Raw genomic sequence first — 23,239 nt, 5'->3', positions numbered from 1 at the left:
AGGGAGCAGGGTGGAGGGAGGGAGTGGCCGTTGGCCCAGGCCGACTTGGAATTTGACTGGAAAGAGCTCCACTGTCTCGGCTTCTGTTTTGGCTTTTCCTCTGGCACTGCCTAGATGGGCAAGAAAAAGAACGTGAGCTCTCTAGTCCAACCACGTATTTCCGAGATGAGTGAATTGAGCAAAGGATTTATTCCTCTTTTGCTTGCTTTCCACCGTCGGGTGGCGCCTCCCACCTGCCTCTCACCTTTGCAGCCCTGCCTATCCCAAACCAACGTGAAATTTCTCAAGACAGAATTTTTGGTGACTACACTTTTCCCTGCTAACAAATCTCTCTGACAGTCATCCAGCCGTATTATAGTACAGTTAGCTCTTCTGCAAGTTAAATCCTGTGCCCAAATTGGAGCCGCATGCAGTAAAAGCCAGTTGGCATGCACTTAGCCATACAGGATATGGGCATTTTTCCTGCTGCTGACATCGGGGCTATACAACTTCTGCTGTGTTAACACTTCTTGTCAGAGAGAAAGAAGTGAAGTTTGGTGAGATGAGTATAAAGCAGCCTGGGAGGAGGCTGGTTTATGCTCATCATAAACCAGGTAGGACTAGAACTCAGCATAAACCAGCTGAGTTCTAGTCCTACCTCAAAGTTGCCAAGTCTCTTTCCTTTTCCTGATCCTCAGTTTCTCCATCTATGAAATGAGGGTGACTGTTGAAGACCCTCTCAGACCTCGGTGTATGAATCTTATTTCCTCAGTGTAGGAATCTGATATTCTTCAGTTGGAGCTTCCGATTGCCAGGTTAATGGGGTGTGTGTGTGTCCTTGGTCCTGTAGGAGGCCTGGTGAATCCCCCTCTTCTCCCCTGACTCCAGGTAGGCCAAGAGCACATTAAACACAGTACAAGAGCCTGCCAGAGGGGGAATATCGTCCATCCCAGAGTTTCTCCCCGAGATTTGCTTTTCCTTCCTGTCCTCAGAATTAGCTCAGGAGCACATGTGGGCAGTGTGTGTGTGCCTCGTACCTTTAAAAGACCGTGTTCATGGGACCACAGATGCATTCCAGTGATGTCCCTGCTTTCCAGCTCCTCCCCCCAATACTTTGACCCCTTGGTGGTGGCATCTGCTCTGCTTGGTCCTGCACCTTCCAGTAGGTCAGTGTTTTCCTTTCCAGCCCCTACCTTGCTGGTCAACCCACCCGACTGCCTGCCTGTCTGGCTGCCCTGCCTCTGGATCAGCCTGGCGCGGAGCCCTGGGCATTGGGCCAGCTCCTCCTCCCCTCCCCAGCCTGGCCCGCTTTCTCAGCTACTGCCATGCTTGGAGCGTGCCAGGTCCGCCCCCTTCAGAAGCTTTCCTAGACAATTATTTTTTTCTCCACCTCTCCACTCTACAGGGATAAGGAGGCAGGGTGGGGAGGTCGGACTAGGTCAGTGGTGATCTTATGGAAAGGGCAGAGGTCGGCACGTTAGGACATCTTTCATGTGTGATTTCCAGCTGGGGGAAGAAACTGGGATGGGAGCCAGCTTTGGGGGGGGCGGTGCTTATTCTCCAGTGTCAGCCGCATGGGACTCTTGTTGAGGAGTCAACAAGATCACCCACTTCTTTTCTTTGGCCGCACTGCATAGCACCCGGAACTTCCCCGACCAGGGATCGAACCCACGCCCCCTGCAGTGGAAGCATGGAATCTTAACCACTGGACCACCAGGGAAGTCCCAGGATCACCCACTTCTGAAAGGGTACTGTGGCCAGCCCACCTCCCCACAGCCCAGTTAACCTTGTCTATTCTCTTCTCCCATCCCAAACCAAACTGAGGGGAATTCCCTGGCAGTCCAGTGGTTAGGACTCCTCACTCACTTGCACTGCAGGGGCATGGGTTCGATCCCTGGTCGGGGAACTGAGATCCTGCAGGGCCCGCAACATGGCCAAACAAAACAAAACAAAACAAAACAAAAAAACAGCAACAACAACGAAAAACCAAACTGGGGTCCCCTGCTGGACTGTAAACTCCTGAGAGCAGGAGCCTTGCCTGGCTTCTTCATCCCTCCATGCTCTGTACTGCAGCATAGTGCCTTGCACTGTCCAGTAGAAATGTGAGGCAAGCCACGTACGTAAGTGTAAATTTTCTAATAGCCACATTAAAAAAGAAAAAAGTGAAATTAATGTAGAAGATTATTTCAAAAATTACTTTTAAAGTTAATTCAAAAGATTATTAGTTCAATATGGAATCAATATAAACGATTAATGAGATTGTTTACTTTTGGGGGGCTACTAAGTCTTAGGAACCCAGTGTGTATTTTATTTTACTGTTAGAGCCTGTCCCAATTCATATGCTAAATTTTCTTTGGAAACAGTTGATCTGTATTTAGAGTTCATAAAATATACAGAAGAAAAAGTTAAATTATACAAACATTTTAATTTTAAGAAAAAACCCAGTTGCTGATTTGAAGTGCTCAGTAGCTACATGTGACTAGACTAATGGCTACTGTAGTGTGGACAACACAGGTCCAGTGCATAGTAGGTGCCAAGAAAATCGGGAATGATTCCACATCAGCTGGACACCAGAAACCTTGGGGAAGTGGTAGTGACCTTCTTGACTGCTGATTAGAATTGACAGAGCATGGTGTTACTGCAAGTTTGAAAAATCTTAGTTGCTCACTCTTAAAATTGCCAGGTAATAACCCCAACTCCATTTCCAGTTCAGCTTAGCTTTCTAATTGCCTTGGGCTAGTTCCTTCCCACATTTTCGAGGAGATGTCTGCAGGCTGGCGTGAATTTTGCATTTTTCTGGTGGAGAGTGTTCTTAGCTTTTATCATATTTCCTGATGGGAACCTAGTCTCCAGGAAAAAAAGGGGGTTAAGAACCACTTAGGCAGACCATTAAGGCACAGAAAATCAGTCTAATTAAGAAAGTGTATATATATGTCCACTATAGGTGGACAGGGTTGATCTCTGTCTGGGGACACAAGATCCAGTAAAATGGACTAATCCTAATCCTTGTTTCCCTGACGTGAGAAACTGAGGTCTAGGGAGGTGAAGGCCTAACTTGCCCAAGAGCAAGCAGACTGCTAGTCAGAGAATCACGGCCTGGGGGAAGGGTGGAGGTAAAGGGTCTAATCTGGAGATCCTGGTTTAATCCTAGTTCTCTGGAGAGATGAAAGTCCAGGTTTGACTCTGATAGTGGCCTCTGGGGGTTGAGGCCCCAAGCCTGAAAAGATTTCCAAAACCTACTATTGCCACCCTCCTCACTGCTGGCCTGCTCCACCCTGGTTTAAAGGAACCCTTCCCTCTCGGGCAGGGTAAGGAAGGCCACCAGCATGACTGAAGACAGCACCCTACCCTCTGGGAATGGGGGTGGAAAGAGGAAGGAGCTGGTTTGCAAAGGGTTAGAAAAAAAACACTCCCTGGGGCAGTTTTTAGCTGTCCTTCGGGAGACCTGAAGACTGTTCCCAGGGTGCATTCCGTCCAGGTGTGCATTCTGTCATATGGGGAAGGCCCCCCTCTGAAAAGTGTCCTACCTATGCATCTGTTCCGCTCTCCGCTGGACCTCAGGCCCATTCTCCCTGCCCTCAGCCGGCTCCTCACCAGGGCCTGGATTCTTGCTAATAAAAATAAAAGAGGAAAACCTCATTGGCTTAGACCCATTAATTTTGAATCTGTGATGACTCTAAAATTGGGTGAGCTAGAATTATCTTTTTATTTTTATTTATTTATTTTTACTGGAGTATGGTTGCTTTGCAATGTTGTGTTAGCGTCCACTGCACAACAAAATGAATCAGCCACACACACACAGATATCCCTTCCCTTTTGGACTTCCCTCCCACCTAGGCGACCACAGTGCATTAGGTAGAGTTCCCTGTGCTGTAAAGTATGTTCCTATCAGCTGTCCATTTTATACATAGTATGAATAATGTATATGTGTCAATCCCAGTCTCCCAGTTCCTCCCACCCCACCCCTTTCTCCCATGGTATCTATACATTTGTTCTGTACGTCTGTGTCTCTATTTCTGCTTTGCAAATAAGATCATCTATATCATTTTTCTAGATTCCACATATATGTGTTAATATACGATATTTGCTTTTCTCTTTCTGACTTACTTCACTCTGTATGAGACTCTAGGTTCATCCACGTCTCTACAAATGACCCAATTCCATTCCTCTTTATGGCTTAGTAATATTCCATTGTATATAAGTACCACATCTTCTCAGAATTATCTTTTTTTTAAAGTTTTTTTTTGATATGGAAAAAAACTTTGAAATATGGAAAGGATAATTAAATAATTCCACCATGTACTCATCACCTGGCTTTAAAAATGACCAAATCATATCTAATCGGTATTCATTTTCCCCCTAATTACTTTAAAGCAAGTCCTAGGCATGACATTTTATCTGTAACTATTTCAGTATGTATTTCTAGAAATCAGTATGATTTTATTTTATTTTTTATTTTATTTTTTTGGCCGTGCCGCACGGCTTGTGGGATCTTAGTTCCCTGACCAGGGATTGAACCTGCACCCTTGTCAATGAGAGCGCAGAGTCCTAACCACTGGACTGCCAGGGAATTACCTGATTTTAAAATATTAACAATATTATCAAATGTCTAGTCAGTGTTCAATAAGCACAGAATCACTTTTCCACTAACAATGGAAATATGCATCTTAAGGAGTTACAGGTGGGATGTTTCGACTTACTGGAGAGCAGCACCCGCTCAGCAGGCCCGATGTTCCCTCTGTTGTGTGAACTCTTAGTCTTTTAAATTTGTTCTCAAGGCAAAACTTGACTATATTTTGCCAAAGGCTTTTGTTTCCTTTCTGCCATCAAAAAGGCAGCGCAGGGGACTGTGCAAAGAGCCGGGAACCAGACAGTCTTTGGGTTCGAATACTGGCTCTGGCTCTTAGAACCTGTGTGACTTGGCAGATACTCACGCCCTCAATCTCAGGACCCCAGTCTGTAAAGTGGAGCCGTGGTTCTCGTGGTCATGGGTAGTGGGAGGCTTATAGGAGGTGCTGAATCTGAGCCTGGCATCTGGTAAGCACTCCTCACATGTTAGCTTCTTCCGTAATGAACTGTTTTCCTTCCCATCCAGTCTAAGTCAATGACATTTCTCTGAAAAGTTGAAAAGGACGAGAGCTTCCTGCCCAGGGAGCACTCCCAGCCATACTTCCGGGTGCCTAGCTCTTGTGCTTCCTGAATCTCTTGTTTTCCTACTTAACTCCTGCTGCTCAGATGCTCTCTCCCTCTGTTCTCTCCTGGAATCTCCCCTGGGCTTGAATGGCCACTTGGTCCCTGTGACCCTGGTGACCCCTGCTTGTCCCCAGCAGCATTAGAAAGGGGCATTCCTTGTGATTGCTCTGTATCTGGGGAGCTGCCCCAGGGCCTGGTAACTGCCCTGCTGGTCAGGGCAGGCAGAGGGGGTAAGAAGCCACCGGGTATCAGCATCCAGGGAAATAATTTGGCGCAACCACTGCCTTCATTGCCAGGGGCTGGAGGCTTCATTCTTTCACTCAACAGGTTTATCAGCTCCAGGGTGGGTGGTGGCTCCTGAGCCTCTGGGAGTTCCCTTGCTTTTCTAAACAACGGATGTTAGAGGTTAGGGTCCTGCTCATAGTGCAGTGCCCTATTGCCTGTAGGGCGAAGGCTCCACTCAAGCCTAGTGGAAGCCCATCAACAGGAGTGCTGGAGTGGGGCCCTTTGGTTGTCACGGGAGGTGGGAGTGCAGGGGTCTCTCTAGGCTGTGGTATCTCCTGCTATTTCCCCACCAGTGCAGAAGCCTAACCACTTTACTATCACAGGTAGTGGCTCCTGGGGGCTGAGACTGAGCACCACGGTCTGGCAGGCACACCCCCGCGCCCACCCCCCACCCCCGCCCGCCTGCTTTAAACCCTCACAAAAGCCCTATCAGTTTTCCACAGGAAACTAAGGTACTGAGCAAAGAAGTAAGTAGTTAGGGTCTCTTAGCCTCCATGCTGATCCCCCAAGCCCTCAGCACACTGCCCGGCCCAGTATGAGCTAGGCATCCAGAAATACCTGTAGGGTGAGTGAGTTACCCATGGGTTCCTGGAAGGGAGTACTGGGTCCAGTTCTCAGCATGGTCACACGTGCTTTGGGCCAGAAAGAAATTAGGTAGCACCATACTTAACACAAACCAGGCCAACGGCATAAAAGACAGATCCTTCTTGGTCTCTGTGTTTTTGTCAGGGTTGGGGGCTTTGCTGGCCAGGTTTGGAGGCCTCAAGGGGCCTGGCATGGGTTCCCAGGATTGGGCGTGTGTGCCCTGGAGGGGTGGGTGAGTCCCTGCCTGTTGGGGGTGGGGGAGGGCTGCCAGGATGTCTTTTCTTCCATTGGTTGGGTGTCCCTGCCCTCCTCCCCCTCCTGGAACATTCCAGACATTCCAGACTGCCATTGCTTTCAGGATATGGATTAACATCCCAAACTGAGATTTGATTTCACCTCCCCATCCCCTCCCAATTCCTCCCTACCCTGAAAAGGAAGCCCTTAAAACTGGGAGTTTGAAGTAGGAAGAGGGTATTTTGGACCCTTGACCTGAGATGATAGTAATCTATAGGACCATCTTGAAAGGGTGCTCTTCAAACTAAACTTTTGCAGGGGACTGCTTTAAGCTCTTACTGGTTTGAACTCCAGGCAGGCACCGCCCATCTCCTTGCAGTCCTTCCAGAAGCGTTTGCTTGGGGGAGGTCCTCCCTCAGCTTAGGTGACCCCTGTCGCTAGCATTAAGGTAGATCAGTGTTCTCAGTCTTCCGATGGTATAATCATCTCTTCAGTTCACCAAGAGTTTGATTTTCCTCATGTGAGGGCCCCTGCGTTTCCTTTGCCCGTTTCATCACGAAATGTGTTGTGTATGGGGAATCCTATGTGCCAGGTCATGCCTATGCCATGAGGCTCCTCCCTCTTGGCCAGTGAATTGGATCCCAAGAAGCTGGCCTGGTGTGGGACCCGAGGGCCTGGAACTGGACTTGTTTCTGACCCTTGTTCTTTTGTCCTGCTGTAATCTAACCTCCTTAGATCAGGTTCATGAACCAACCAAAGTAGAGAACTGTGGACATAGATTCTCCAACACTTACGCTACACTTCCATTTCCCTTAAGTTATTTCAACCCGGGAAAAGACTTCGTTGATAAAGACTTTCTACCCTCAAAGCGGCAGAGCTAGAAGGGATCTTAAAGACCCTTCTGCTTCCATTTTACATCTCAAGATACTTGGTCACAGGGATGAAATGAGTGACCTGGCTGTGGACAGAGCCAAGATCAAAACAGAGCTTAGCATCCCTTCCCTTGCTCTCCTGTGCTTTGAGTACCCCTTCCCCCTAGCTTGGCAAGAACTGCCTTGGGCCCTGTTGCATGTCAGCCAGGAATACGGGGCCTGAAGCTTGAGTGGCTTAGTCAGAACAGCCAATCGGGGGCAGTTTAAGGGCTAGAACTGGATTTTCTTGCTTCCTAGTTTCATTTTCCCTCGTGCCACTAGAATTTTGTTGGACCATGTCCCTGAACTAAGAGTTTGTGATCAAGGATATGCAAAGACATAAGTGACAACTGACCAATGCAGATCAAGTCAGTTGAAATGTTTTCAGCCCAGGGATTAGGGCATTGATTTGGGTGGTGTGCAGTTAATCACCGTGGGAGTCAGCCTTGAACCTGAAAGCCTTCCTCAGGGAAAATTACGTTTTTAAGAGGTATTGGAAAGATGGAAAGGAGAAACCCTAGCAAACCCGGGAGGAGGGAAAGGGGGTGGTCATAATGCTGGGTTGTGTGTGTGTTAATTACTCCACCTTACGGTCCACACGTGTGTCTGTTATTACATTTTAAGTACTTACTCCAAGTCCTTTGCTAAGCTCTTGATAATATTATCTAACATTACTTTATACCTCCCTGTGAATAGGTATTATCCCTGTTTTACAAAGGAGGAAATTGAGCGTCAAAGAAGTTAAATAACCTTTTAAAGATCGGTGCTGTTAAGTGGAGCACAGGTTTAAATCCATATCTGTACCAAGAAAGAGCTGAGCTGCTGCCAATTATCCTGCTGTAATTTGTTTGCATATATGTTTCCGCTACTAAATTGTGAGCACCTTGAGGCCAGGTACTTTGTCTGTTTTGCTTATTGTGTCCCCAGCATGCAGAACAAAGTCCAGCATGAAGTAGACACCGATTGAAAAGGTATCAGGTTAATGATTCGTGTAATAATTCACATAGCTAGCTCTGTATTCCTACATCCTGAAACACAGTGGGTGGTAATAGATGGTTGCTGAGTCAGAGAACTGGTGAGGAGAACCTAAGAGAGATAAACAAAGCAGATGTGACTGGTGCGGTGGGGGGGGGGGGCGGGGGGTAATTATGTTCTCCCAGTGCTTAGGGCATCTGATTTTGGCTTCCCTATCTGTGGTAGCACTATATTTTGCTCTCTGAAACGAAGCCAGATCTCCATTCCCAAAGGTTATCGTTCTCCGACTCTCAGGCTTTGGTGTTGAGCAGAAGGTAGGAAGATAGACTGGAACCGGACTAAAACATGCAAGGTCACAGGCCCCTGAAGTATCCAGAGCCGTCACTGACGCTGTTCTCTCTCATTTCAGGAGTCGAAAACTACAGATCCGAAATATTCCACCTCAGCTTCGATGGGAAGTAAGTGACTGGGGGAAACCCTCAGTGGCACTGGGAAAGAAGTCGGGGTCAGCCTGAGTTGGCCGAGATGACTGGGAGGTGCCCTGGGGGTTTGGGGCCAGGCCAGAGAAGCTGGTGCTGAGGGGAGGCTGGTTGGATCGCATTCTTAACCTAAGACTGACAACATTAGTCCTTTGGGCAGTCCCTACCGTGAGAGGCATTAGGGAGGAGGGAAGGGTATTCCCTGAACCCCAAACTTAGTGATGACAGAGGATCAGCTAGGGACTCAGGTGGCACAGGTCTGCTTCCAAAAAGGCCCTTAAATGTCTTTCTGAGCTCAAGTACATTCTGTAAAGACACCCCGACGGATTACCATCAGCATTAGTACCTGAGAAAGGGCAAACTGAGCAGGTAACGTGCTCAATCCCCACCAAAGGCTCCGCCCGTACCCCAGTGCTTTGGGGTGAGGAGTGTCTAGTGATGCTTTGTGAGCTCCTGGGATGCCCAGAGCAGCCGTATTCCCTTCTCCCTGCTCCCAGGTACTGGACAGCTTGCTGGCTCAGTATGGGACAGTGGAGAACTGCGAGCAAGGTAAGAGTGGGCGGAGGAGTGGGGCGGTGGGGTAGGGGTGGCTGTTGGAGTGGGGGGCGGGGTGGGGGTGGGGAAGAGGGGCAGACGGCCGAAGGTGTGGAGGGAGGCACGCTGCGGTGGGGGCTGGGACATGTAGTTCCAGCTTCAGCTCTGCTGCTTCTCCGGGACAGGTTTCTCCTCTGTTTAATGAGAGACTCAACGAAATCACTCGTTCTAAGCACGGGGTCTCCAGGCTCCTGGGGTCAACCAAGGTAGCAATAGACGTCCCAAGATTTTAGGAATAGATTAAGAATGGAAATTGTGCACGCAGCTTGAGCAAATCTGTAGCCCTTTTACTTTAAAAGCTTCACAATTCTTTGTTTTTGTCTGGAATAATCAATGGGTCGTCTTTTTTTTTTTTTTTTTTTTGTAGAACCTCTGATTGTGAGCTACCTGTCTTTGGTCAATTTAAAAAAAAAACAGAATTTTTGTACATATTGATGGGCAGGCAAAATCTTTCAAGAGTGGAGAAGAACTTATTTTTATTATTATTTAAGTTCTTTTTATTCTCTTTCAGGAAAGAGAAATAATAAAAAAGAATTCTAGATCATAAGAAGTTTGGTACGATCTTTGAAGTTTCTCCATTGCTTAAGGTTATAAATTATTTTCAGAGAAAATAAGCTCAAATAAAATTTGGAGTGATTTGGGTTGGACATAAAGCAGAGCTTGGTCATTTAGGTAGACAAAATAAACAGTTTGAGTTTGCAGACCTTTAAGAAACCTAGACAAGACTTAAATATTCATCTCCAAATTCTTTGTGGAAAGGGGCAAGCTGTAAATCATTATAAATGATGAAAATACTTGCCTGCATAAAGGTATGAAGTGCTGAATCAATCAAACAGGTTCTCTCCTGCTGACCCCGAAGCTTGCCTTTTATCATAAACGCCAGGACACAACTGGAAGCGCTGATAACCATCGCCCAGTTCTGCTCACAGCTTAGACTGATGACTCAGTTACTCCTGGACAAAGAGCCAGTAATGGCTTGGGAGCACGCTGGAGAGCCTCACGAGGGGCGCCCAACAGGAGTCACCGCTGGTTAAGAGGCTCACCAGGGAGCTATAACACACCGAATCGGGGGCAATACCTGCTACCTGGGGAGAACAGAATGGGAAGTGTTTGATTTTGTAAAAATTAAGTCTTCTAGTCTGCTCAGATGCCACTTTTTAGTTAATTAATTTTTGGCTGCGTTGGGTCTTTGTTGCTGCACACGGGCTTTCTCTAGTTGCGGCGAGCGGGGGCTACCCTTCGTTGCGGTGCGCGGGCTTCTCATTGCAGTTGTTTTTCTTGTTGCAGAGCACGGGGTCTAGGCGCGCGAGCTTCAGTAGTTGTGGCACACGGGCTCGGTAGTTGTGGCTTGCTGGCTCTAGAGCGCAGGCTCAGTAGCTGTGGCGCACGGGCTTAGTTGCTCCGCGGCATGTGGGATCTTCCCGGACCAGGGCTCGAACCCGTGTCCCCTGCATTGGCAGGTGGATTCTTAACCACTGCGCCACCAGGGAAGCCCAGCAGGCAGATTCTTAACCACTGCACCACCAGGGAAGTCCCATCAGATGCCACTTTCTAAGCAAAGTCCTCTCTGTCTACCCTTTTACTTTTTTTCAGGGAGAGAATGACTTTATTATTATTTTTTTTAATTGAAGTATAGTTGATTTATAATGTATTAGTTTCATTTGTACAGCATAGTGATTCAGTATTTTTAAAGATGATACTCCATTCAAAGTCATTGCAAGATAATGTCTATAATTCCCTGTGCAATATATTTTTGTCACTTGTCTATTTTATTTAAAAAATTTTTTGGCCATACTGCACGGTTTGTGAAATCTTAGTTCCCTGACCAGGGATCCAACCTGGGCCAATGGCAGTGAAAGCGCAGAGTCCCTACCACTGGACCGCCAGGGAATTCCCATCACTTGTCTGATTTTATGCATAGTAGTTTGTATCTGTCAATCCCATACCCCCCTACCCTTAAGGTTCTCCCCCTTCCTCTTGGGTAACCACTAGTTTGCCTTCTGTCTGAGTTTCTGTTTTGCACATACATTCATTTGTATTTTTTAGATTCCCCATATAGGTGATAGCACACTATTTGTCTTTCTTTGATACTTCACTAAGCATAGTGTTCTCTAGGTCCATCCACGTTCTTGCAAATGGCAGAATTTCATTCTTTTTTATGGCTGAGTAATTGTCCTTTGTCTCACCGTCTTTTACATTTATTTATTTATTTGTTTGTTTGTTTATGGCTGCGTTAGGTCTTCGTTGCTGCGCACGGGCTTTCTCTAGTTGCGGCGAGCGGGGGCTACCCTTCGTTGCGGTGCGCGGGCTTCTCATTGCGGTGGCTTCTCTTGTGGCAGAGCACGGGCTCTAGGTGCGCAGGCTTCAGTAGTTGTGGCACGTGGGCTCAGTAGTTGTGGCTCGCGGGCTCTAGAGCTCAGGCTCAGTAGTTGTGGCTCGCGGGCTTAGCTGCTCCGCGGCATGTGGGATCTTCCCGGACCAGGGCTCGAACCCGTGTCCCCTGCATTGCCAGGCACATTCTCAACCACTGCGCCACCAGGGAGGTCTCTGGTAGATTATACTTTCAGAATCTTCCTCTCCACTGAGGTGGGAGAGCTGTACCACTGAGGTCAGAAGGGCTGAGAGTGGTCTGTATTGCAGTTTTGTGGCTAAGTGCCTTCAGTGTCGTGGGGCGGCGGCTTGATTTTTTTGGTCCAAGTCCTCCATGCCAGGGCTAAGCAGGCCTAGGCGACCCATAATCACAAGACGAGGCATAAGTGGTTAATTTTTATCAATCCCCAAAGGGGGAAGAGTATGTGCCCAGATCGCCTGGAATTCTAACGTCCAACCCAGGTCCACTCCCAAATCCTTCCCCCCAGACTCCATGGCAGCTACTCTTGTCAACTCATTCAGCTCGGTCATGATACACTTACGTTTGATCAGTATATCCTTGAGGATACTCTAAAATGGTTTCGGGTGTTTCCCCAAATCTCTTCAGCCATGTCCTTACAGACCATTTCTTGGTCCAGTCTCACTAGGTGTGTGATTTTTAACTAGTTTAAATTTCTTTCTAAGAATAAATTTATCTCCAGGTTGGGGTGTATGTATGTATGTATGTATGTATGTATGTATGTATGTATGTATGTGTGTGTGTGTCTTTTCTCCCTGCTGCATAACTGCCGAATGTGTTGACTGCACACCCTTTTGTATTCCTGTCTCTCTTGAGGGCTGGTAGGGAAATCAAAGGAAGGCATGTAAAGTCTAATTTGAATTTTCCAGGAGTTGTGGTGAAAGTGGTCTATAGGGGAAATGCTTCGTCATTCAAGTATTTCCTTCTTGATCGCATAACCATCAAAGATGAGCTTTTGACAACGTTTACATGGTTGGTGCCATCTCCAGATCCCACTGCTCTAACCTTGACCTCTGTTTTGCTTCCCCAGTGAACACCGAGAGTGAGACGGCAGTGGTGAATGTCACCTATTCCAACCGCGAACAGACCAGGCAGTGAGTGGACCCAAAAGTGGGGCAAAGGAGGGTCTTTGTGAGTGGTGGGAGCCAGGTGCCCCTGCTTGGGCAGGGGCGGGGTCTAGGTGGGCACGAGTCTGCACCTAGCCTCTGATTTTGTGGCAACCAAATCCAGACTCTTGTCTTTTGGTTCCGGAATCTCAAAGGTTCAGAAACCTCACCAGGACTGATGGCAAATACTTCGAAGGGAGGGACCCAAAGACCTCCCGGGGAAGGTGGGACATCCTCTTTAGGACTAGATACTGGCTTTTAATTGGTCTCTGGTTGCGGGAGAAGCCATGGGGTCCTTTGCTGTGTTGATGGCGCCATCTAGTGGTGATGAGAAGGAACTGAGACCTAAAGGATTTGTTATGATGTGGCCGAGGCAGACATTTTATCTCAGGGATTGCCTTGCGTCCCATCACACCCACAGTTTCTGGCTCCTTAGCCTGTTTGGTTGAGTCACACTTCTCCACCCACTGGTACTGACTGGCTTGTATACTTTGTGTACTCATTTATACTCAGTTATAGGCCATTTTTCTTTTGATGGCTTTCTTGTCCCTTCAGCATGTTGCCTCTCTCCAATTTGTTTCCTCCAACCTAGTGTAAAATCCCCCCACTTTCTCAGACCATTCAGTTTTCTTTTAGGTGCCTGCTGGACTCAGAATTTTCTGGAGGTCCCTGTGGCTGATCTGTGGGCCTTAACCTGGCTTTAAATCAACACTTGCTTACTTCCTACTACACATTGTTGCCTCGTTAACGTTTCTAACCAGCATCAGCCTTGGGAATGGACGGTGCTTGTCCCCTCCCTTCAGTGTTCATCAGTCCCATTTTTCAGACATTCCAGACAGACTTAAACTCCTGTCTCCACCTTTTCTGTTTCCATGGAGTTTGCTTAAACATGGGCAGTATCACTCTCAATAGGTGACACGACAAACCTTGTTCTAGCACGTTTTATTTAGTATTCACTTATCGCGAATCACATGTGATTCTCATGTGAATCCTATGTGATAGGTAGCTCTGGTCGAAATTCACAAGCCAATTCCAAAATTCAGTGGAAATAACTTATTTGTGTTATAATACCTTACTTGATGTCTTATGCTATTTAGACTGGAAGGTTCTCTAAGGTGGAGGTGGGAGTGGTGCGCAGGTGGTCATCTCCCTTTCTTCTGGCATGTTCCATGTTGTAACCCAGCTGAGTGCTTTGCACCTGGAGGGCATTTGGTGTGATTGGCGTGGATTGGAGTGACCAGTAGATTCTCCCTCTGTCCTCAGAGCCATCATGAAGCTGAACGGCCACCAACTGGAGAACCACGCCTTGAAGGTCTCCTACATTCCTGATGAGCAGATAACACAGGGTCCCGAGAATGGGCGCCGAGGAGGCTTTGGCTCTCGGGGCCAGCCCCGCCAGGGCTCTCCCGTGGCAGCAGGAGCCCCGGCCAAGCAACAGCAAGTGGACATCCCCCTGCGGCTCCTCGTGCCCACCCAGTACGTGGGCGCCATCATCGGCAAGGAGGGTGCCACCATCCGCAACATCACAAAGCAGACCCAGTCCAAGTGAGTCTTGGCTGCAGGGGAAGTGGAGGTGGGGCCAGGGAGCAGTGGTTGGTGCCCAGGAGGCGAAGCCTCTCCGGGAAGCACGCTGAGGGGCCTCGACTCAACTTTACCTCTTAGGAAGTGTTGGGGAGGTAGAATAAGCCTGAGGGTGCCGTTTGGTGGCAGTGGCTGGGCCACACACTTTCGTTAGTAAGAAGGGTTCTATTTCTTGTAGAGGGTCTCATCGAGCAAACCTAGTCTTGGCAAAAAGGTGGCCACTCCTTAGTGCTCTGTGGTTTCAGCACCACTTATTGGCGGCAACAGGATGGGGCCTGTCAGGGACCTTAGTAAGAGGTCACAGTTCTGACCCGTCTCCCATTCCACCACAGCCACCCCTCTTCTCTGATCTTTATAGCTGATCATTGTGTGTTCTGTGGAAAGAGAACAGGTCACATTGTGTCCTTATTCATAATGCATCCTTTTATTATTTACTTTTAATTTGGGACAGTGTGCTTTCTCTTTATAGTTGTTTCAAGGGGGAAATGCAGAATTCAAGGGGAAATGCAGCTTCACAGCTGAGGGCTGTTGATCCCCCAACCCTGTATTCCCATGATAGACGCCACCATTCTCAGCCACCACCTCCTGACTGAGACAGAATCCAAAGCAACAGGCTGGCCCTTTTCTCTGCCCATTTCAATTCTGCGCTTGGCTTTGTTCCAAAAGGAGCCGGACTGTAGCTTTGACTGAGGGTTAGCTAACCATCCGTGTACCTGTGGTCCTCAGGATCGACGTGCACAGGAAGGAGAACGCAGGTGCTGCCGAGAAGGCCATCAGCGTCCACTCGACCCCCGAGGGCTGCTCCTCTGCCTGTAAGATGATCTTGGAGATTATGCACAAGGAGGCAAAGGACACCAAAACGTAAGGCTTCAGCTTCTGGGCACGTGGGCACTGCCACCTCCTCGACTCTAACGCAGACTTTTTTTTTTTTCCTGCGGCACACGGGCCTCTCACTGTTGTGGCCTCTCCCGTTGCGGAGCACAGGCTCCGGACACGCAGGCTCAGCGGCCATGGCTCACGGGCCCAGCCGCTCCGCGGCATGTGGGACCTTCCCGGACCGGGGCACGAACCCGTGTCCCCCGCGTCGGCAGGCGGACTCCCAACCACTGCGCCACCAGGGAAGCCCTAACACAGACTTTTTTAAAGCAAGAATAGAGACAAATAGGAGACACAGAAATTCTATGAAAGGATAAAAGCTGAGAAAATGAATCCTTGTAAATAACGCCTTGTATATCTTAGCAATGCTGTGCCCTCACAGGTGTGTGCATGTGTATGTATGTGCGTATATTTTAGCACAAATAGGATCATAATGAACATGCTGTTCTATAGTTGGCTTCTTTTCGTCTGTGAGTACATCTCTAAAACCATCACCACAGTTCGGATAAGGAACATATCCGTCGCCCTTATTGACCTTGTGCCCTTGGCCACCCGCCCCTACTTCCCATTTCTCTCCCTAAACAACCACTGATCTGCTGGTTTTCTTTGAAAACGTAATTCTGTCTTGGGGTTTACCTTGGAAAGCCCTCACCTGCGGTGGCCCGCCGTCTAAGAAGCTCTTGTCCCTCGCTTCTTCCCAAGGGCTGACGAGGTTCCCCTGAAGATCCTGGCCCATAACAATTTCGTGGGGCGTCTCATCGGCAAGGAGGGGCGCAACCTGAAGAAGGTGGAGCAGGACACGGAGACAAAGATCACCATCTCCTCGTAAGGCGCTCTCTCACTTCCCTTTACGAGTGGGAGGCCTGGGCCCCTGGGGTGGCGGCGTTTCATTACTGAGCCTTAATATCTGCCCCTGAAGTTGGATACAGTTTCTGCTTGTTGAAGAAGAAGAATCCAAGAAGCGGTGAAGAGCAGTTATCTGTAAGGGCTGGAGCACTTATTCGAGCGCCCGTCACCGCTGTGGGCTGCTGTTAGCGTGCCGCCTCTTCAGTCCTTTGCTACCGCATCCTGTGTCTCTTGCTCTGCATCTGGAGGAGAGAACCTGTGGCCAGGAGCCAGGGCTTTGGGGTTTCGGGAGCATTTGCCAGGCCATGGGAAGTGGACAGACCCAGATCCTTTTCTGAGCCCTGAGCACGTGCTGTGCGTGACGGTTTGCCTCACTGGGGGGGGGACCACAGTCATGCAGCTGGACTAGCAGCTCCGTGAGCACTGTGTGCCTCTTGATGTTGTCAGAGACTTACCGGTGGGCAAAGTAACTGCTCTGTGCCTAAGGGCACGGGAAATGGGTTGCCTGGCGCCATTGGGGACCAGCTTCCAGTTATGAGCATCCTCCTTGCTTTACCAGTCTGCTCTGAGTATCCTCACCTCCCCGTGGGGAATCCTTGCCTTGGTTACAAACCGAAGGCCAGAAACAGAGAGCTGTTTGCCCCAAACTAAACAGCCTGCAGAAATGGCCTTGTTGTGTCTCGGCCCCAGCCAGGACCCGTCTCCCGGTCCTGGCCTGTCGGCGGAAGCTTGACACCGCTGTGCTCCCCGCCCCAGGCTCCAGGACCTCACGCTCTATAACCCCGAGAGGACCATCACTGTGAAGGGCGCCATCGAGAACTGCTGCAGGGCCGAGCAGGAGATCATGAAGAAAGTTCGGGAAGCCTATGAGAATGACGTGGCTGCCATGAGTGTGAGTGCTGGGTGCCTCTGCTTGCCCTTCCGTGAGCCTGAGCCATGGCAGAAGTGGGTGTCCAGTGAGGTGGGCATTCTCAGGCTGGGGGGCCTTGGAGCTTTTGCTTTGCTTTTGGACCTCGATTCATCAGAATCCTTTTAAAATTAAATTAATAGGGATTCTTCATTTGATTCCTGGGGTGCAAGGGGGAGTCCAGTCTTGGGCTTTGAGGTCTGTGATCCTCCTGTAAACTTGTGTTTATGTGCACTTAGTGGGGAGAGGGTCCATAATTTTCATCTGGTTTTTAGAGGGGAGTGAGGATGTGGGGCACGTGACCAAAAAGGTGAGCCCTGCGGGTCAGAGGTCTGTCTCCTCTTCCTCGCCATCGGCCGAGTCCGAGGTGTGTCTCTGTCAGAGCGCAGTAAACCACTAGAGAGGAAGGACGTCTGAGGGTCTAACGCTGGGCCCTCTCCTCAGAGCTGCCGGTTCTTGGTCCAGCGAGAACCCTCGGTGTACATGCGAGTGTGTGTAAAAACCAGAAGGACAGGCAGGTTGGGGGCAAAAGCACGTCATTGCGCTGTCGAGGCCCGCTCACCCTCTCGTTCAGCCAGGGCCACCCGGTCCTGTCCGAATGAGCCGACCTCTCTCTCTTCACCTTCCTTCCCCAGCTGCAGTCTCACCTCATCCCCGGCCTGAACTTGGCTGCTGTAGGCCTTTTTCCAGCCTCCTCCAGTGCAGTCCCACCACCTCCCAGCAGCGTCACCGGAACCGCCCCCTACAGCTCCTTTATGGTAGGTGCAGGGTCTTACTACAGGGGACCCCTGGGCCATGCGGCCGCAGGGCCCAGCTCTTTGTGGCAGCCTGACGCCTGGGGATTTGCGGGGAGAGGGAAGGGCTCCCAGCCACTGGCGCCAACCCTCCAGAGCATCCGCCCTGGGCACGGCAGCCTCAGATGCTGGCAGCACGCTTCCTCCTTGTCTTGTCCGGCTTCTTCCCTTTGTCCCGGCTACAAAGAGCTACAGAGCACGTAGCCCAGGGTGGCCGCTGGGTGCCTGCACCCTTTCCTCCTCGAGGATGCAGGCCAGGGCCACGGAGGGCTTCCGGGCGGTGTCCCTTGACCTGCGTTAGTAACACGTCCTGTCTTGGCAGCAGGCTCCAGAGCAGGAGATGGTGCAGGTGTTCATTCCCGCGCAGGCGGTGGGCGCCATCATCGGCAAGAAGGGGCAGCACATCAAGCAGCTCTCGCGCTTCGCCAGCGCCTCCATCAAGGTGACCTGCCGTCTCCGTCCCGCTCCCGCCGTGGGAGAGCGCGCGGCTCCCGTCACCCTCGACGCTTGTTCTCAGACACCCCATCTGCCTAGTGTCGGGCAGATGCTTTGCTTTTGACCTCGCTTGGTCCTCCGTGGGATGCCTTCCAGGCTCCTGGGCTTTCAGGCTAAGGGAGGAGGTGGTACAGGCAGAGAAGAGAACTTCAGTTCAGGCGAGACTGACCGGGTTCAAATCGCAGGTTCTGAGCTATGTAGAACCTGAGCCTTCGGTTCCTCATCAGTACAGTAGGGATGATAATACTCTGCAGTAATGCAGCCAAAGTCCCTGGCTCAGTGCCTGGTGCACAGTGGTTGCTCAGTAAATGTTAGCCGTCTTTCCACCTTCCCTGGCCATGGAGAACCTGTCACAGTGAACAGATGTTTTGTTAGATTTCACAAGTCTCAAGCCGTTGGTTTCAGTGGTCTGAAAGGTTTTGGTCAAATGCAGTATATGTTCTCTGAAGAAGAGCTCCGGGAGATTCTCTGGGAGGTCACTGCCCTCCCCGCACTGGTCATCTGTGCCCCTCCCTCTTGGCAGGACTCTACTGAGACCTGCTGGCGAGAGGGGGACATGGGGTGTGGGCGGGGTGCCCCTACTTAGAAAATGTCAGGAAACGAACGCACCCATGCCCTCATAAGGGTTTCGGTGCAGGCGCAATAGCCTTGGGGCTCGGGCTCTTTGTTCTTCACTGCCCTGGCCGTCCGAAGCGGGGAGTGGACGCAGGGTGGTGGTAGGGGTCCGCGGAGGTGGAGGGCAAGGGCACCTCTTTGACGGGCGTTTGCTTTGCAGATCGCTCCTCCTGAAACTCCGGACTCCAAAGTTCGCATGGTCATCATCACTGGACCCCCAGAGGCCCAATTCAAGGTTCTGATCTTTATTGTTTTTCCAAGTAGGACCCAGAGGAATTGAGTTTGGATGGGAGTGCAAATCTGCATCATGTTTTTAAGCTTCCCTGCAAAACACAGGGCTGCAAGGCTGCTTTCAAATTGACCTCAGATGGGAATTCTGTTGCTTTCCCTCTTTGCTTCCTGAGAGTAAATAGGCACATGGGGAAGAAGGCAGTCTGAGGGCTTCCTCCTTGTCCTCTGCCTTAGTGACTGAGGAAGGCCCTTCTCTCCTTTATGTCCCTATGACGTGCCGAGGTTCTCGAACTTCTGGGCAGACAGCCGAAGAGCTAATAGCTTATTCTGACCTAGGGAGGGATGGAGAACGGGGACAGCTCTCTAGACTGTGTGGAGTGACCAAGAGCCTGCCCTCTGAGTGAGTGGCTTCCACCAGCTGCCACTCAGGGCCTTGACTTGCCAGCCACGGCTTGTCCAAGTCCATGCAAGCATCCCAGACCCCATAGGTCTGGTTTGTAGCTCAGGTGCTATGTTCCTCTGAAGAGCTACGTATTCATACTCAGTTACTCTGCCCAGCCTCCCCAGTGTTACAGTGAGCAGGAGTATTGGCAGGTCGTTTCTGTGGACCTTTCGTATCACCTGGCCTAGATGGTGACCCACCCCGAGTGGGCGTGGGCCTGTGGGCCAGAGGAGGAGGGGGTGGGGCTTGGGGAGCTTCCCTTTCGTCACATACACGTGGCCCGCTGATACAACAATGACCTCCTCTTCTCAGGCTCAGGGAAGAATTTATGGAAAACTCAAGGAGGAGAACTTCTTTGGTCCCAAGGAGGAAGTAAAGCTGGAGACCCATATCCGGGTGCCAGCGTCGGCAGCTGGCCGGGTCATTGGCAAAGGTGGCAAAACGGTGAGCCGTGAGGGTCAGGTTGAAAGCTCTGGACATTAGTCCCCGAACCCAACAGCTCTTCCCTGGCCCCCAGCTCCTCCACCCGCCTCAGCCTGGGTGCTCCCAATTTGCCCGTTCACTTGATTCCACTTCCCAAGCCCAGCTCCTGACTCCTCCAGTTTCTACCTGCTAGTGACCAAGCTCTTGACCCTCCAGTCCCATCCATGTTTGACATGGACAGCACCCTGAGCTCCTCTCTGACCTGTCCTCCCTGCCCACGCCCCCAGGTGAATGAGCTGCAAAATCTGACGGCAGCTGAGGTGGTGGTGCCAAGAGACCAGACCCCTGATGAGAACGACCAGGTCATCGTCAAGATCATTGGGCATTTCTATGCCAGCCAGGTACATATGTCACTCCCCCATCACGGGAGGGCGGCAGGGCTCCAGAAGCACGACCCCGACAAGTCCCGTGCGCTCTGCCCGCCTCTGGGCTGGGTCATTCTTTCCTTCCATGTGTAAGGGTGTGAGCTGTAGATGTTTTATTCCCTCTTAAAGCTGTAGGGACAGTGATTTGACGGTTTTCACAGGTGGTCTATATTATGTAATAACTATGGTGTGTCGTATGTTACGTGTTAATAGTCTTCTCTGTCGTCTAACCTTAGTCCTTCTCTTCTGCACTGGATGAGAAGAGAAGTGGGTCTTATCCACCACCCAGCCTTGTTCATGGAGTAACGTCCTGGGTGGCCCGTTTGCAGTGCAGTTCCTCCACCGTCCCCAGAACCACGGCTCCGTCCTTGCTTCCCGTTCTTCCACCTCCTGTTCTCTTCCTGGAGCTCACCATCTATCCCTGCACTGCTTCCAGGAAGCCGGTCAGCAGTGCCCAGCATTGGGACTGACCCCAGAGTCTAGAAAGGACGGCAGGTATCAGGTTCAAATTGTAGGATGATTGGAAGCTAGTGGGGTTTTCCTAAAACCCCTTAGTGTTGGAGCTAGAAGGGATGTGGAGACTATTGGATACAGTCCCTTCCACTCACAGAGGATAAGCATGTCACATCAGGCTTGTGGCCCACCTGAGGCTGCTCACACAATCGAGGGCAAAACAGGAACCCAGACCCCAGCGTAGCGTGACAACTTTCTCTGACAGCCCTTTGGGAGCCATTAATAGCCACAGAAATATTTACGATTTATAGCTTCTGCTGCTACACCAAGCATTATTCTGTGTGGTCTCTGTTAACTCATGTAATCCTCATAACAGCCTCATTGTACACATGAGGAATGTGAGATGTTTTGTTTTGTTTTGTTTTGTTTGCGGTACGCGGGCCTCTCACTGTTGTGGCCTCTCCCGTTACGGAGCACAGGCTCTGGACGCGCAGGCTCAGCGGCCACGGCTCACGGGCCCAGCCGCTCCGCGGCACGCGGGATCCTCCCGGACCTGGGCACGAACCCGTGTCCCCCGCATCGGCAGGCAGACTCCCAACCACTGCGCCACCAGGGAAGCCCAGGAATGTGAGATTTAAATGATGTATCCAGGGATGCAGAGAGCCAGGGTGTATTAAATACCAAAGTGGGGACATTGTTCATTGGTTAAAATGAGAACTCAATGAAAAACTCTGTAAAACATCAAGCACAGGGCTGACAGAGTAGGAATTAATGTATAAATATTGACTCCACCTTCTTTCCCCAACCTAGACCAACTTTCTCTTTAACCAAGAAATCAAGCACTCAATTTATGGAAAGGAGACATTCTGGTAAATTTCTGTCAAGAGAATCACATTCTGCAGTTGATTTCCCTTATAAAACTTTGTTCATAGGGAGGACACTTTTAATTACTAAGGAGAGAGTAAAGATACCAGTCCTGTGGTGTTTTGTCCATTTTCACAGTGGAGCTTATGCCACTACCTTTTGGTTATCCCAGTTCATCCCCTTTCCTGGGATACTTACCTGCATAGTGGAGTTGTGATCGGTGACGAGGTCTCCTGCTTTTTGTCCTTCTGCCAACACGTGCTCCTGGAAGCTCTGGGAGTTCCCCCCTTGAGTTCAGTAACGTGTGCCAACTTGGTCATGTTTTAAATTCTGATGAATGAGTTTATACTACTGTTTATCCTGCCTTCCTCTGTATGAATCCAGGGGGCGCTCAGGGTCTGCTCGGAGGCAAAGAAACTTCTGGTCACTCTAATCCTCAGTCTTCTTTCTTACAAGTCCAACATGACCTGTTGCTGCCGCTGGTATCCAGACCCCGATGGCCTCCCTCCGCACGTGAGGCTATATCTCCTCGCCTTCGGAGACCCTCACTCTCACTTGTTCTATCTGCAGATGGCTCAGCGGAAGATACGAGACATCTTGGCCCAAGTCAAACAGCTGCACCAAAAGGGACAGGGTAACCAGGCCCAGGCCCGGAGGAAGTGACCGGCCCCTTCCCATCACGTCGGCTCAAGGACAACAGGCCGAGATCGAGAGCACGTTCTCCCCAGCAGGCCTGAGAATGAGCGGGAATCAGGGACACTTGGGCCGGGATGTAGATCAGGTTTGCCCACTTGCTTGAGGAAGTTGTTCCAGTGAGGAACCCTGATCTCTCAGCCCTAAACACCCAACCAATTGGCCCAACACTGCCCACCCCTGAGGGTGTCACCATGGAAATTCTAGGTCAGGGTGCTTTTAAACGTGGATTGTTTTAAGTTCTCCAGGTCCCACCGAGAGGGTGGGTCAGACCCCAGTGGGAAGAGGAATAATTTCCTTCAGGTTTTGAAAACATGCAGAGGGGTGTTTTAATCGACCTCAAAGGATGGTTTACTTCTTGACCCTAAGATCCTTCCAACCTTCTTCTACTTGGTTTATTGATGGAAATACCTCTATTCTTGTACCCTGACATAGCCTTTTCGTATATTCACACTGGTTATGTTACCTTTGTCCTACTGGCAAAAGTGAGAACCAATCCATTGCTTTGCTTACCTTATTGACTCGAAGGGGGAAGACACATTGGCATCTGTAGATTAATTCCAGTCCCTTCCTAACCAACCAGGAGGAACAGCAAGGGATAAAGAATGGGGGAGAAATGGGGAGAAAGGTGATTGAACTATACAGTAATCCACGTTTAAAAGGAGTGCCCTTGTGGCTGATTGATTCCAGATCACCACCTTGAAAAATTGGCACAGTTCAAATTTCCCGCTCTGTTGGGGCTTCCCCACTAGGATTCCCGCCCCGTTCATGTCCCTCTAACCATGTAAGTCCCACGTCATGTCCAGGTGCACATGGGTGGTACTGACTGCTCAGCGGGATAGGGGCTGACCACTGTACTGTCCC

General features: G+C 50.1%; 1 protein-coding gene across 2 annotated transcripts in view; it reads left to right on the top strand.

Annotated features, from left to right (window-relative positions):
* Window positions 1–22,345, top strand: part of IGF2BP1 (insulin like growth factor 2 mRNA binding protein 1) — a 38,375-nt gene extending 16,030 nt beyond the window's left edge. Inside the window, exons 3-15 of one of the 2 annotated variants that reach the window (XM_060081413.1) lie at window positions 8,572–8,620; window positions 9,139–9,190; window positions 12,655–12,718; window positions 13,994–14,275; window positions 15,038–15,172; window positions 15,890–16,012; window positions 16,790–16,925; window positions 17,576–17,698; window positions 18,057–18,176; window positions 19,005–19,079; window positions 19,830–19,961; window positions 20,228–20,341; window positions 22,253–22,345. In XM_060081413.1, coding sequence (XP_059937396.1) covers window positions 8,572–8,620; window positions 9,139–9,190; window positions 12,655–12,718; window positions 13,994–14,275; window positions 15,038–15,172; window positions 15,890–16,012; window positions 16,790–16,925; window positions 17,576–17,698; window positions 18,057–18,176; window positions 19,005–19,079; window positions 19,830–19,961; window positions 20,228–20,341; window positions 22,253–22,345 — 1,498 coding nt within the window. The remainder of the gene's footprint in view (window positions 1–8,571; window positions 8,621–9,138; window positions 9,191–12,654; window positions 12,719–13,993; window positions 14,276–15,037; window positions 15,173–15,889; window positions 16,013–16,789; window positions 16,926–17,575; window positions 17,699–18,056; window positions 18,177–19,004; window positions 19,080–19,829; window positions 19,962–20,227; window positions 20,342–22,252) is intronic. The other variant, XM_060081414.1, reaches the window with a different exon arrangement.
* The last annotated feature ends 894 nt before the right edge of the window (window positions 22,346–23,239 follow it).

Source organism: Mesoplodon densirostris, chromosome 18 (assembly GCF_025265405.1).
Source record: "Mesoplodon densirostris isolate mMesDen1 chromosome 18, mMesDen1 primary haplotype, whole genome shotgun sequence".
In the NCBI taxonomy this organism is placed as follows: Eukaryota; Metazoa; Chordata; class Mammalia; order Artiodactyla; family Ziphiidae; genus Mesoplodon; species Mesoplodon densirostris.
Note: the sequence above shows the minus strand (reverse complement) of the source record. Positions and strands in the feature narration are given on the sequence as shown.